This window comes from Terrapene carolina, unplaced genomic scaffold, assembly GCF_002925995.2.
Source record: "Terrapene carolina triunguis isolate 2854851 unplaced genomic scaffold, T_m_triunguis-2.0 Scaffold110, whole genome shotgun sequence".
NCBI lineage: Eukaryota > Metazoa > Chordata > Testudines > Emydidae > Terrapene > Terrapene triunguis.
The window spans coordinates 2,395,944-2,410,387 of NW_020664461.1; the positions used below are offsets into that span (position 1 = coordinate 2,395,944).

Consider the following 14,444-nt stretch of genomic DNA (forward strand, 5'->3'; position numbering starts at 1 on the left):
GCCCCCTAGCAGCCCCACCCCTATCAGCTAGACAGTGGAGGGCAGCCCCTGCCCCCCTCAGTCACTGAGTCAATGGCGGGGCGCTGTGAGCCGCCCCCCCGACCAGCGCCCCTCCCCCACGGCAGCGAAGGGGTGCACATTAGCAGCCCCGTCCCTTCCCCCAGTGGGTGGAGCTTCCCCCACTCCTGGGAGAAAAGGGAGGGGCAGCGCGAGCCTTTCCGTCCCTCTTTATCCCCCCCCCCTTCTTACCCGCTTAGTAACTGGGGCCTGCAACCAATCCCCAGCTAGCCGGCCGGCTTCAGAGCCAGCTGATTGGCTAGTTGGTTGGCCGAGCGCCCTCCACCAATCCTGGAGCTCGCTTCTCTCTCAGACAAAGGCTGCCGCTCTGGCAACTGGGTTAAACTAATCTGCCCCTCCCCCTCGGCTCGCGAGCTCCACGGCAGCAGCCCCTGGCGGGCCGGCCAGCTCCGGAGCGTACCAGCTCTCTCTACAGCGAGGGGGGTGGCGGCAAGAGATTCAGACTCTGCCCCTGGCTCTTGGAAGACGTCACCCGCTGCCTCTGTCTCCCGCGGGCATCTCCCACGCGGCCGTCCCGCCGCAGGGTCCCTACGCCCGCTGTGGCGTCACACCCTCCCCCTCCCCCGGTTCGATGGACGCTACCACCTCCCCAGTTCTCTTGCCTGAGCAACCGGGAGCGCGCCAAGGGTTAAGGGGGATGGTACCGCCCAGCTCCCTCCTCGCGGTGGGAGTGGTTTAGTCCTCAGCAAGAGGCGGTTGGCGACGGTTGGGATGGGCCCCTCAGAGCCTCTTAAAATGAAACCTAGCGGGGCTGGGAGCCGGGCACTGCGCGAGGGACTGGGAACCGCCTGCTCTGCGCTGCGCGCGGGGCTGCGAGCCGGCCACGGAGCGCGGCACCGGGGGCTGCCCTGAGCCGAGCGCGGGGCTGCTCCCCGAGGCACTGCCGGGCAGGAGCGCTGGCCGAGCTCGGGCTAGGGACAGAGGCGTGCGGAGCCGTCCGCTGCCCGCCTCAGCCAGCCGTGGGGGCGGGGACCCTCGGTTTGTCCTTAAAGCGCCCCCCTCTCCCCGCCCCGCCGGCGGCTTGTTATCTGGGAAACCGGCTGCCTCAGGAAAACCCCTCGCGAGCCGCAGCTGGGAGCTGACTCCTGTGGCGCGGTGTCCCGACAGCATCGCTGTCGCGATAGTCTATCGAGACCGAGACTGGCTCCTGCCCGCGGAGGAGGGGGGCTTTTGCTTCCCCCCGCCCCCTTTTTATTGTTGTAACTAAAATAGTCTAGGGGGGTTATTGCCGGACTCGTACCTAACCCCCACCCCGACTATCGCTCGCTCCCGAGAGTCGCCCGTCGCGATGTACAACACGGTGTGGGAGATGGACGGCGATGACACGGACTGGCGGGAGGTGATGATGCCCTATTCCACCGAGCTGATCTTCTATATTGAGATGGACCCTCCAGGTAGGGGGAGCGGGCTGCCCTCCGCCCCGGCTAACGGATTGAGCCCCAGGCACTTGCCTAGTGTAGGGACCAGCTTTCCCTCCCCCCGGGCTCCCGCTGCCGGCTGTGAAAGCCGGGGTGCGGCGAGAACGGCAGCCCCACTGGCTCGGCCGGGCAGGGAAACTTCGCAATGACTCTGACCCCTTGTCCGTGGAGCAGAGAGGGTTTAATGGCTTGTTTTCCGGGAAGCATCAAGAGCTAAATGCCCTTTAGAGGGTAGTAGAAACCCGCGGGGGGGGCAGAGGAGAGACCGTTCCCCCCTTTTCCTCTCCATGTTCATTGTTGAAGATGATGCATTTGCGGATCAATTCCCATGCAATGCTCTTTTGTGGAGCCTGTAATCCTTTAACATTCTCTAGGTTTCTTTTGTTTAACTATTTGTAATTAAATTTCAGTTTAATAGTTTCTAGGATCTGGCAGATTTTATTCTCTCTAATCCTAGACCTGCACTGAATTTTTTTTTTTTTTAAATGCAATCTCCGGGAGAAAACTCCTAGCTACTTTAGTTCTGTTGAATAAGGTTATTGTAGGGAAGGTTTAAATGTAACTTTTTTTTCTAGAAATGGTGTCTCGAAAATGTATTGTCCCAAGTTTGCCTGGGGTAGAGGGCTTTTCTTTTGTGTCTGTTAGGGAGGAGTGAGTGGGAAGTGGGGGAGAGGGCTGATAAATCAGAGAAGAAAGTTGGTTACATTTTTCATTAAACTTACTAGAATTCATAGTTTGATTATTAAACTGTCAGAATTCTGTAATCTTAATGCTTTGTATAACTGTATGAGAGCAGCCTTAATAAGCAGGGAGACTTCATGCCTCTATTTTTGTTTAGCTCAGGATGTAAATTTCAAGGTCTATGGTATGCAGAATAAATGGGCAGAGGAGACTTCCTTTATTGTATAAAAGCATATGTGCACTCACATATTGTTGGAGAGGTCTAAAAGAGAATTTTGGAAGAGTCTGTACTCAAAGTATATACTTGCATGTGACTTTATAATATAGTCTGTTACAGTAGAATGGACTGTTCTGTTTCTTTAGGTATGTGGCTAATTAGATTTAAAGTTTTTCTTAATATTTTTGGCCTTAGCCATCTTCTCATGTAATTTTGACACTTTATCCAAAATAGATTTGATATATTTTTTTTTTTTAGAGTGCTGACCACCACTCATTTAAATTCTTGCATAGTTGACACATTCCTAAATGTCACTCTTGAAAGTTTAACAAAGTTCAGTGAAATCTGCTTCAATTTGCCTTTCAGTTGTTCCTTCATTACTAGGTAGGAAATCATAATTTCAGTAAATATATCCTAATGTCTCATGTTAACAGCTAATACGTGCCCCTCTGTAATAAAAAGGAACTTAGATGACCCCAAATCTTTTAGCATTGGTATTGCATTTTCAGATGGCCCTTGGAACAGCTCAGTGTGTGGAGGCTGCTAGCATATGAAAGGAAAATGTTAATTTCTGAAGTATGTAGGCCTATCTAGCTGAATTGGTCAGAAAATAGCTTTTTAATAGCCACTCCATAAATATTGCCATGCAACCAAGCTATGCAACCTGTGCAGAGTAGAATTTTTTTTTCTTTTTTTTAAAGCAGTGCTTCTGTAGTTAAGGTTGTCAGTATTTCTATTATGAAGCTTTATTTTCAGGGATTCTAACTCTTTTTATATACATTTTTAATTCTGGGATGAAATTTAAGTATTAAGGGCTCAATACTGTAAGGCGCTGAGAACCTCTTGGAAGGTTACACTCAACGTCTTAGAGGACCAGCTCTTATTGTCCAACTAAGAATGTGTGAGCTGGCTTATGTGGGTATGTATAAAATTTGTAACTAAGAGTTCAGGGAGGGGGAAGATGATGATGTTGGTTCAAGAGGTTTTCTTTATCCACAGTATGATACAATTCATTTAAGGGGCTGCAATTTTTCATTTTCCAGGAGTGGTTGTTTAAATCCCCTTGTTAAATTATGTAATCTAGACATTTTTGGGCCAAAGTGACTGGAATTGCCCTCATTTACACTAGAACTGAATTTGACCCATTGCCAATAAAAAGTTGATAATGCTTTTTAGTGCAAAATTTGTGAGTAATTGAGATATTGTCTGAATAGCCTACAGACTAACAAGATACATGGGAAATCATAAAGCCTCTAAAGGAGGTGGTAAGTCTATTGGCTCTCCTCACGCAGTTCTGGAAACAATGTTGGCCTTCACACCCTAGACTAGAATATTGACATTTATTGACAGTGGGCCCCCAGTGACTTCAGTCTAGGAGCAGACTCTTGATTACAGTCTAGTGTCTCTAGTTCAGATACAAATAAAAGCAAGGAGAATCTAATGTGCAGTGTCACCTTTAACCTCAAACTCATGCAATTTTACATAGTTATTGCAGGGGCCTCATTAGGTTTGTATGTATGCAGTTGCCTGTATATAGATGTATATGGCACTTTAGGTAGACCTAAATTTCTCAGAGCAGAGAACTGGTTTTCTATCTTCTAAATATGCTACAGTGTCAAGGCTCAAATAAAAGTCACAAAGAGAAAAGCTGATCCTGTTCCTGTTGAAAACCATGGAACTTTATTTGTTGATTTTCAATGGAAGCAGCATCAGGATTATAAGCATATGCTAACTTGTTTAAATTTTTGTCCTTTATTACCTAGACACTGGAGTGGGATGGTCTGTTCTTACATAGATTATGGTAAATTCAGTCCATAGTTCTAATACATCCTCTTTAAAACATGTTTTAACATAATTATATAGAGCTAGCATTGTAATTAAAGTTGTAGCAGGAAAGTGACTTCTACTTTCTCAAAACACCTTTTCCCTCTCCTTGCTTTTTCTTGGCATGATTAATCCATTTTATTAAATATTCTGGCATAATGTGGCTGTAGTATTTGTATGTGGTTTGTGGCTCTGTGAATTGTATTAGCAGGTGGAAGACCAGAACATCTTCAGTGGTTGTGAAAACAAAACTAACCTTCAATTGCATGTAATAATGAAAACAAACAATCTGTAGTTCATGCACTACTATTTTTTTCTAATCAGGATTAACATAGACAGATGCTTGCATCACAATATTCTAATATTAGAATAACTCTAATTAACAATGTTTGAATCAATCTGTCACTAAAATTCTGATAACCATAACTTGACCACAGTTCTGAGACTTAGCACCTGAAAAGACAGTGACTCTCACAAATGTTACTGCATTTAACATAGCTGTATTTAACCACATAGTTGTCCAGGTTTGCAACAATGAACTTCTGGCTGTAATGTAAGGGTTTTTTTTAAACAGGGGATCTTGGCTTGCTTTCAGAGGTCATCTGAGTGCAACTTGGAACTGTAGAACATTAAATCTTGATTACCTGCTTAGGTGCCCCATCACTTCTAGTTAGTAGAACTTAGAACTGTTTCCTCACCCATCCACCCCTTTTGGTTTTTGTCCAGCATGTGTTGTTCTCTTTTATTTTACCACCAATTTATCTGATCTGTAAAGTTCTGAGAGGAGAATTTATTCTGTCACAGTGCAATGAAAATCAATAAAAATATAATATTTGGCTATGAAATATAGATGTTGGCAGAGATCCTTGGTTTATTTACAAATTAGAGATTAGTCAGCTTCTTTTGTGTGCATTAGAAACAAAACTACAAAACCACAAGTTTAAAGAAGTTTTGCTGATGTGCAACTAGATCTATCTGCTGATCTAGCTTCTAATAGTAACTCATTCTCCTAATGCAATATTAAAGGGATGCTTAAAGGCTGGTAGGCCCAAATTTGACTGACTTTCCCCTCCGCCCCCATTTTCTTTTTGCGTGTCTGTTTGCAAAGTCCGTAACACTACAAGCTTGTCTACACATACAGCATTGCAATGGGGCAGCTGCACCAAAGGAGCTGTGCTGCTGTAGTGCTTAGCGAAGACGCTACCTACACCAAAGGAAGAAGTCTGAGAGGTGGTAGCTTTGTCAGTGGAGAAGCCCTCCTGTCAACATAGCGCTGTCTACACCAGGAGTTTGGTTGGTATAACTGCATTCCTCAGGTTTGGAAAATCAACACCCCTGAGTGACATAGTTAAGTCTGTGTAGACCAAGCCTACATTTTAAAAAATCAGTGGTTTAAAAAGGCTCAACAAACTGTACAATAATAAGCAGTATGTTCACATGATGAAGAGGACAGATAATCCAGAAGGGAACATATATTTGAGTTCTGACTAGTTTTCAGATGACAGTGTCCTTTTAAGTGGTGGTTGCAATTAATCTAAAAAATATTAGCTTCCTGACCGCTTAACATATGTACACTGAAAACTGTAGACCTGTTCCTGTTCCTTTTGAGGTTAAGGGCAAAATTCCCTCTGATTTGAATTAGTGCAGTGTCCGACTCTACATGTAGTAGATAAAATTTAGAATTACAATTGAAAGTGGCTCCTCAAACTTGGTGGTTGTTCATTGGCAGCCGGATGCTGGTGAATGACATAGCAGAAGAACCTAGATAGAATTTGTTTTTTGTGGTTACCAGGGATAGGACAGATACAGGTTGTTAATAAATTCTCAGTACTCTGCTATTCTTAATTTTCTTATATCTGAGTTGATTACAGACATTTTTATTATTACTGGACCGATTCTGCTCTTACACCCTGCAAAAGTGAATTAAAACCGTTGATTTCATTTCACTTCTATATGTGTGGAATAAATCCCCTGAAGAACAGATTTTTTGGATCAAAATTATTTGTGTATGTTTAAAATTGCAGAGAAAAGAAACTTAAAACAAACAAGACTTTGTTTTTCCTCCTCTAAAGAAAGTAGAGCTTGCACAAATCACTATTTTGACGTAGCACATATTGAATAGGGTTCAATAGATGACTTGTATATTTAACAACTTTTTATGAAATAAGAGACTTGGATTCAAGCTATTTATCTTTAAACTATTTGGGGGGGGGTGTTGTGAGATGTCTGGGGGGCTTCGCTATACCTAGACTACTTCCACCAGTTTTGACTTAATGACTGCTATAATGATTTCCTTGCCTTTTTTAAATCATTGCATGACTGACTTTTGCATTCCACCTCTTCTTAGTTCTCATTTTTGGTGGCCCTAAATATTAGGGAATGTCACTCTTCATCTGTCAATGAAGTGCATTCATTCAGACTTATTTTGCAGGCTAGGAGAAGTTTCCTTATTGCTACAAAATTAGATTAAATTTTGCTCTGGAGCACAGGGCTCGAAAAATGTGAGACTCCTGCAAGCCTGGGGTTGGTATAAAATGTGGAGAAATGCCCTAATGAGAGGCCTTGCCCCCCACCTGTCTGTCTGCTGGATGTGGGGTTTGTTTTATTTGTTTTTGAATGCGATCCCTGGAACCTGTCTGCAAGACTTCATCTTGCATATCAGCCTCTGACTAGTAGGTGCCCAACTACCTTCTACTTTTTCTGCTTCAAAGGAGCCTTCTCTTGGAGTTTCTTTTGCTGCTGAACATAGTTATCCCAAGCACTAGCTGCAGAGTCAGAGTCTTGTCAGTTTCACTGTTGCCCACAAGGTCCTGAGTAGGAGTAGTGAAATTGGCCAGTTTTGTTAATTTAACTTTGTGCCCACACCTTGTGGATGCTGAGCAACAACAGAGACACTGGCTGCAGGCTCATGATGAAAACCTACCAAATGCAAACCAGTATTGTGTCTTATCTTTGCAACCATAAGACACAGTGACTCTTTTTCAAAAATAAGCTTAAATTCTTCAGAAATGGAGTCTGTATAATGGACCACTCTTCACTTTTTGTGTGAGTGGGATTTTTTTAAGCTGACGTTTTAAGCCGGGGTAGTCCATTTTTTTTTTTTTCTTTTTTTTTTTTTTTCCCCAAGGTCCAAATTTCTTAGCCAAGGTATGGTCAAGGCCCAGACTCCAGAGAAACATTTTTCATACCGCAATAACAATTATGATGATAAGTAGGAAGTAAGATTTTGCGGTCTGTTTAGAAGCATCTGGTGGTCTGGATTTGGCCTGCGGTCTGCCTATTGTCTGCCCCTGTTTTAAGCTATCAAGTTAAATTATCTTACACGTAGCCTATATTTTATGTTGTGCTTCCATACCTACTAGGTCTTGCATAAGCTCGTGCTGACCAGCTGCTATTTGGTGTTTAAAGAATTTCAGTTTCATGAGCATTTCTCGCCTGATGATCTTGGATACCTGCTTTATTTTTTTGAGATTTATTAATGCTAGATGAAGTATTGAACTTCTGACAATGCACATAATGAATCTGCATGATGGAAAAACACCATTTTCCTGTTTTTAAAAACAATTGTTGTGCGACAAGATGTGGAATTCTTTTTCTCTTCCTTAACTAACCTCTATATATCTGAGGTGCGTTTCAGTTTTTAAATATCAGTGAACCCTTAAAACTGAAATATGATTCCCCTTTCTGTAAAATATTAGAAATTAAAAGGGTACTGAAATTTATACATTCCTCACCATGAAATCTTTCAGAGACAAAAATAAAAGCATTAAAGAGTTGCAGAATTAAAACAAAACTTCAGTGAACTAGAATTGCAAGTAGGAAGAAATCTGATGTGATGGTGTAGCTGATAACTTGACTGACCAGAATTCCTATGCTCAAGTCACATTTTCTTTCTCCTGATGAGCAATATCCTGAGGCAAACTCTCATTGAAGACAACAGAAATCTTGTCTACATAAGGACCTCGATCTTCAGCCTATAGTGATGCATGCGTCTGTGCAACACTTTCATTACTTTTTTATTTTATTGTTAAACAGACCAACAGATTCTGTGAAATAGTTGTTTGACACTGCTCAGGTTGCAGTTGGTGAATGCAGTATTCTTGCTATTAATGTATATTGGTTGGAATAGTTAGGCATTCGTTTTAGAAATGTATATTGGCACCCATTACTAAAGCAGCAGGGTGCCTTACATCATCTCATGTTGATTGTTTCAGTGAGTCATTTCTCTTTTTCTTCCTTGAGGGTTGTTGGACAGTGGCATGAATAATAACTTTATTGGTGTTTCTCTGTGTGCGTTACTGTTTGAGGTTTAGGTTTTTCCTGATATAAAAAGTATATAAGACAAGAGCTGGATGTGTGTACTATGTTGAAGCAGGTGGTTGTTAAAGGATGCCAGAATTTCACCAAAAGGTATATATCCATTTGATTATTTGAGAAGTCCCTGCTCATCAATTTTATAAATACTGCTTATATCTTTCTTTGAAGAGCAGATTTTATAATCTCTGTCTGAAAAGTCATTTATAAAATATTTTCATAAGTGGCATTGAATCTTTTGGCTGCTTTTATTTTCTATCTAATGGGCTCATCATCAAAATATCGAGATGCCAAATTAAGATTTGCACCATTGCTATGTAACCAAGGACCATCTTATGATATGCTGCATTTTTAATGGCTCGTTCTTGGGCTGGTTTGGGGGAGGGAATAAGGGGGTCATCTCTTCTAAAGCCTTAATCTTGATATACTTTACTACCATGCCCAAAAAGCAATGGGGAAGTGTGTGTGGTTTCGGGATGCGGGGGTCTAATCTTAAGAATAATGCATTGGAATATATTCATATCTACCAAAAGTGCAGTAGAAGAAGAAATAACTTTACTGTATCTGAGAAGTCAAAATGCCAACCGAAATTTTCAGCACATACAAAATGTGTCTAGTTCAAAGAAAGCAGAACACAATTAGTATCTAGCAATCGAGGTTGCATTTCTTCTGACCGGCAGCTGTGGCCAATTAGTGTTCTTCAGACTCTTTTTGGCATCTCAACTTCTCTCTAGGATCAATTCTCCATCCCCAACTTCAACAGAGTGGAGCTCAAATCACTGAGGTGAGCTCTTCAGGCTTTATCCTCTGTTCAGTTGTTTATCATATAGTCTTACCAATAGACCAGCAATGGGGGAATGAGACGAGAATGGAACCCCATATGGAATAAGCCATTTGCTGCTGTTATGGGAGGAGATAAAATAAAATCTGTTGCAGAGCAACACACATTAGAGTGAGGAGAACATGCCTAGGAGGAGTCACAGTAGTACTAGGAGAATGGACTCAGACAATAGATGTTCAACTTGAGTCGCCAGATGGGGTTAGCTGAACTTGTTCCTTTTGGTCCTAAGAGAAAATACAGTGTCCCTTTGTATTGCAGTCACTATCAAAGGCAAGCACTCTAAAAATAGAAACCTTATCTCCTTCACATGGAACCCCATTCTTGTCCTGGGTGGTTCTCAGACTTCATGCTTCCCTTAAATTCCAGACTTGTTCACCCAGGGCTAGCTTTTCATCTTGGTCTAAAGTTAACAGACTAGTATCAGAAGTTTTGGATAGTGTTAGTGTCTCTTGACCTGTATTTTGTTCTATGTAAATTCAGAAGATACCAAGAACATTTACTGCATTTGAGGGATATTTTATCTAATTGTATGAAAATAGGGATGTTTGACTGTCTAGAGGCTTTTCAATCTGCCATTATTTCTTGCAGGAAAGTTGCAAAAAGCTTTGCTTCAGATACCCTCTGGATTTCAAGAGGTAGGATTCTGAGTCAACCAGTCGGTTCTCACCTGTGACAGTGTTCTGGTGGGTGACTTCCATGGTCAGTAGTCCCTCCTCGGAGTTCATGCCTGGTGTGTGCAGTTACTACACTTCTTGACCCTCTAGGGAAAGTAGTCTTCTTTCCCCACCATCCTCCTTGTCCACTGAAAGTGACTTTCTTGGTGGGTGTCTACAGCTAGGAGAATGAACAAAATAGTTACCTTTCCCTACAGACTCACTTCTTTCCTTCTGACAGAGAAATTCGAATTCCTAAAATTGCACTTAATACACACACACACACACACACACACACACGGAATCTATACTCCCTAGCTTTGGTCCAAAAATGTCAATTGGGTCAAGAAAGCCATGATAGTCATTGTCGGAGAAAAACATCATATATACATGGGACCCAAGCACTTGCGGTCATCTGAGGTTTTGTGACTTAAGAGGGATGTAAGGTGTTGTGGCATCTGCCTATTTAGCAAGGTAGATCAGGAGTTGTATTTTAGAATCCTTATCCTTTTTGGTGACTAACTTGTAAACTTTTCTGCATTGTGTATCCACCATCCTGGAACAATCCTCCTGATCTGAAGTTGGTTAGTGCAGAGTAAGTTAATAATCGCTGCGCACTAACAGTTCGGGCTAATTAAGTTTACTTGTAGAAAATTAACTTTCCTTGGATGTTCTGTAAATCTATAGAAGAATACACTGTCATAAATTCGCTTGGCAGAATTAGATTTTTTTTTTTTAAATATGTTGCATCTATATAAATCCATGGTATGCCCACATCTTGAATATTGCATGCCGATGTGATTGCCTCGTCTTAAAAAAGGTGAATTGGAAAAGGTACAGAAAAGGGCAATGAAAATGAGTAGGGGTATGGAACAGCTTCCATATGCAGAGAGATTAATAAGACTAGATGACAGAACGAGGAGTAATGGTCTCAAGTTGCAGTGGGGGAGGCTTGGGTTGGATATTAGGACAAACTTTTTCACTAGGAGGGTGGTGAAGCACTGGAATGGGTTACCTAGCGAGGTGGTGGAATCTCCTTTGTTAGAAGTTTTTAAGGTCAGACTTGACAAAGCCCTGGCTGGGATGATTTAGTTGGGGATTGGCCCTGCTTTGAGCAGGGGGTTGGACTAGATGACCTCCTGAGGTCCCTTCCAACCCTGATATTCTATGATTCTATGAAATTACCAAATTAAATTAATAGGCAGCAGGTTTAAAACAAATGAAAGTATTTCTTCACACAATGCACAGTCAACCTGTGGAACTCTTTGCCAGCCGATGTTGTGAAGGCTTTAACAGGGTTTAAATATAAAGAACTAGATAAGTTCATGGAGGATAGGTCCATCAATGGTTATTAGCCAGGATGGGCAGAGATGTCCCTACACTCCATTTGCCAGAAGCTAGGAATAGGTGACGGGATGGATCACTTGATAATTACCTGTTCTAGTCATTCCCTCTGAAGCACCTGGCATTGGCCACTGTCGAAAGACAGGATACTATCCTACGTCTGATCAGTATGGCCATTCTTATGTTCCTGTATTCTTAACTTTGATAGATAATTATAGATTTTTATTTTAGAACGTTTTTGTGTTTTTTATCAATTTAAATGTTCACAGTTGTGGGAAACTGGAGGGTGGGGGAGTCAGACTGTAATTACTGAATGGCAGATGTTGAGTTTCAAAAAGTTAGCCTTGTAATTATTAAAACATAAATTGTCAACATATACAAAGTAAATAGCCTTAAATTAAACTCAAACAGCAGTTCTCAAACAGCATTTTTCTTATTTGTCTGTCTGTAAATTTTGATTTATCTATGAAAATATTTTTTGTCAATTTGTGTATGTACAATGCATTCGATGTTTACCAATAATCCTAATCCTTCCAAGTCTGGTAATAAGGTAATGTAGTTTATATCTGCTGTTTTACTTGGTCTCAGCAGACATGAAACAGATTGTTGAAGTGCTAATAAGAATGTTTGTTGTTGGAAAAAAGTTGCACTATTCAATCTAATTATTTTAGGTTTATAACCTTCTAGATTCAAGCAATTATAAAATATCCAAGGAAAGTAATATGTTAAATAAACACGTTCATTCTTAGTAGCTTTGCTAGAGTTAGTGGAATTACTGCAGCGGTAAATTTGGTCTGTTGTAATGAACTGACTATTTTGTGTACAGTATGTGTATCCCTGATCTCTACAGGCTGGAATCAGAATAGTTTATGTACACTGGCACTATATTGCGGAAGAAGAGTCTCTTAGTAAAATGGTATGCTAAGGTCCTGTACTTTGGAAATGTATTTAAATCTTCCTGCTTCAAATGTGAAGATTCAAGTGGCTGTGATGTTCTATAGGGAGACAATCATGATGCCTTGTGCCACCCAGGACAACTTCGCTCTGCACTATCCTCCCACCTGGCCTTCAATGGAGGTAGAAAGGGGTGTGGCTGCAGCACTCCAGTCATATCGGTAGCTGATATCCCTGAGGCTGCTCTAAACTCCTGCTGCAGGGATTAGCTGAGGGTCAAGGAGCTGCACATGAGTGAATTGGGGGGTAGCTGAAAATCTAGCCCTCCAATTTCAGTTGGATTTATACCAGTGTAAATGAAAGAAGAAGAATGAGGACTTGGTTTCTTTTTCATAGTAAACACCTTTAGTGCTTTGCCAAGGGACATATGAAAACAATTTTCACAATTTGCTCACCGGAGGGGTTTCAGTGGGGTGGAGGAAACTTTACCCTGGTTTAATGATGACAGTCATATTACAGTTGTTAACTTTGAAAGTTGAATGCTATGGTGATGGACATAGCATAAGAATCTGAACATATCCAACAAAAAACTTTGTTGTGAAGCAGTTCGACTTGTTACACACAACATGCCTGACAAACCCATAAAAGCAAGAAAACAAAAAGTTGGGCCACCCTCCATAATTTTTGTTCCTCTGCCCACCATACATCTTAACTCTTGTCTGCCTTTTACCATTCTGCATGCACACCTTTACCATGTTGTTTTTTCTCCCAATAGTAGTAGTTGTGAATGCTTGGCCTAGAAGTTGGCTGTGTTGGAAGAGAATAATTTGGTAAAAGGTTTCATGGAAGACTGGCATCTCTAGATGGGCAAAGTTAAGGTTGTGGTGCATGGTCTGTGGTATCTGTGGTAAGGTGGATGGAGAAGTAGAGGGTATCTACTATTGAATGGCTTTCCTACTCGTTACCTTGCTTTTGTGGAGCTGTATTTTGGGGTGGGAGGTTAACATCCCTGCTTCACAATGAAGTCTTGTGTATACACTTCCTAATACTGAATTGGGGATGGGGACTTGGCAACGGGTTGGATAGAATCACAGTGGCTGACAGAATATTTTCTGTCAGTAGCTGTGCATGAACCCTTGTGTCAGCAGGTGCACAAGAACCCTTCTGTTACAGGTTACAAATTTCTAACAAAAATTAGTTCCTGATGAAGAAGGTTTCCTCCTCCCTCCTCCCCCCCCCGTCTTTCTCGCTTGCATAACACAGCACATAAGCTTTAAATTATGCCATGAATAACTGCTAAAAATTACCCTAAACACAACTTTGAATAAAGAAACAACTTGTTGCACCAAAGCTACTCAAGATACACTTCTCTATCAAGTTTTGTATAGATTGGTCAACAATGAAAAATGTAGGCCTGCCAAAGAAAAATTTCATTGAGACGTAATGAAAACAAAGCAAGCAAAAACTATATAGAATATTCAAAGGGCATAAAATCTGGTGTGGAATTTCACACCACCCTCGTCTACTTTTAGACGGGAATTTGTTCTGTTCTAAGCCCACTTGAAAATATAGTTCTAACTATAAAGTAGCTAGGTGCTTCCACAATAATGGCACTACCTTATACAACATTGCATTATGACTCCCAGAATATTAATCAATTGTCTCAAACCTAGAACTCAGCTAGGGAGCCATTGATCTGTTGTGATCCACTTGCCCTAAAATGTGTTGAGGGGGAGGGGTGTGGAGGGTGGGAAGTAGCAGCATTCATATTTGGCGGTTACAAAAAAAAAAAGAGGGATTGTTTAAAAACAAAAACCCTCAGATGACTTCACAAAAGTGCTGTGGCCCACAATTGACTCCAGCCTACTGATTGGGAGCCCTGGTTCTGCAAGTTAGTCTTGCAGTTGAGTGCTTTTCTGTACTTCCCATTGTAAATCCTATGTCCCTAGGAAAATACTAGAAGAAAGGTTCAGTAATGCAGACATTCTTAGTCTAATTGGCATCTGTCTCAGAAGCTTAAATTAAAGTTTAATTAACTGCAGACTTTTCTCTACCAGAGGGGTAGCCGTGTTAGTCTGAATCTGTAAAAAGCAACAGAGGGTCCTGTGGCACCTTTAAGACTAACAGAAGTATTGGAGCATAAGCTTTCGTGGGTGAATGCCCGCTTCATCAGACGCAAG

General features: G+C 41.6%; 1 protein-coding gene across 2 annotated transcripts in view; it reads left to right on the plus strand.

Moving 5' to 3' along the window:
* LOC112110541 (phosphatidylinositol 3-kinase regulatory subunit gamma) overlaps positions 1-14,444 on the plus strand; it is a 311,516-nt gene that overhangs the window by 276,529 nt on the left and 20,543 nt on the right. The window contains exon 1 of one of the 2 annotated variants that reach the window (XM_024205596.3): positions 1,104-1,472. The exons of the other annotated variant lie outside the window; for it this stretch is intronic. Coding sequence (XP_024061364.1) covers positions 1,367-1,472 — 106 coding nt within the window. The 5' untranslated portion in view covers positions 1,104-1,366. Of the gene's footprint in view, positions 1-1,103; positions 1,473-14,444 lie in introns of those variants that run through there. 2 annotated transcript variants of the gene reach the window in all.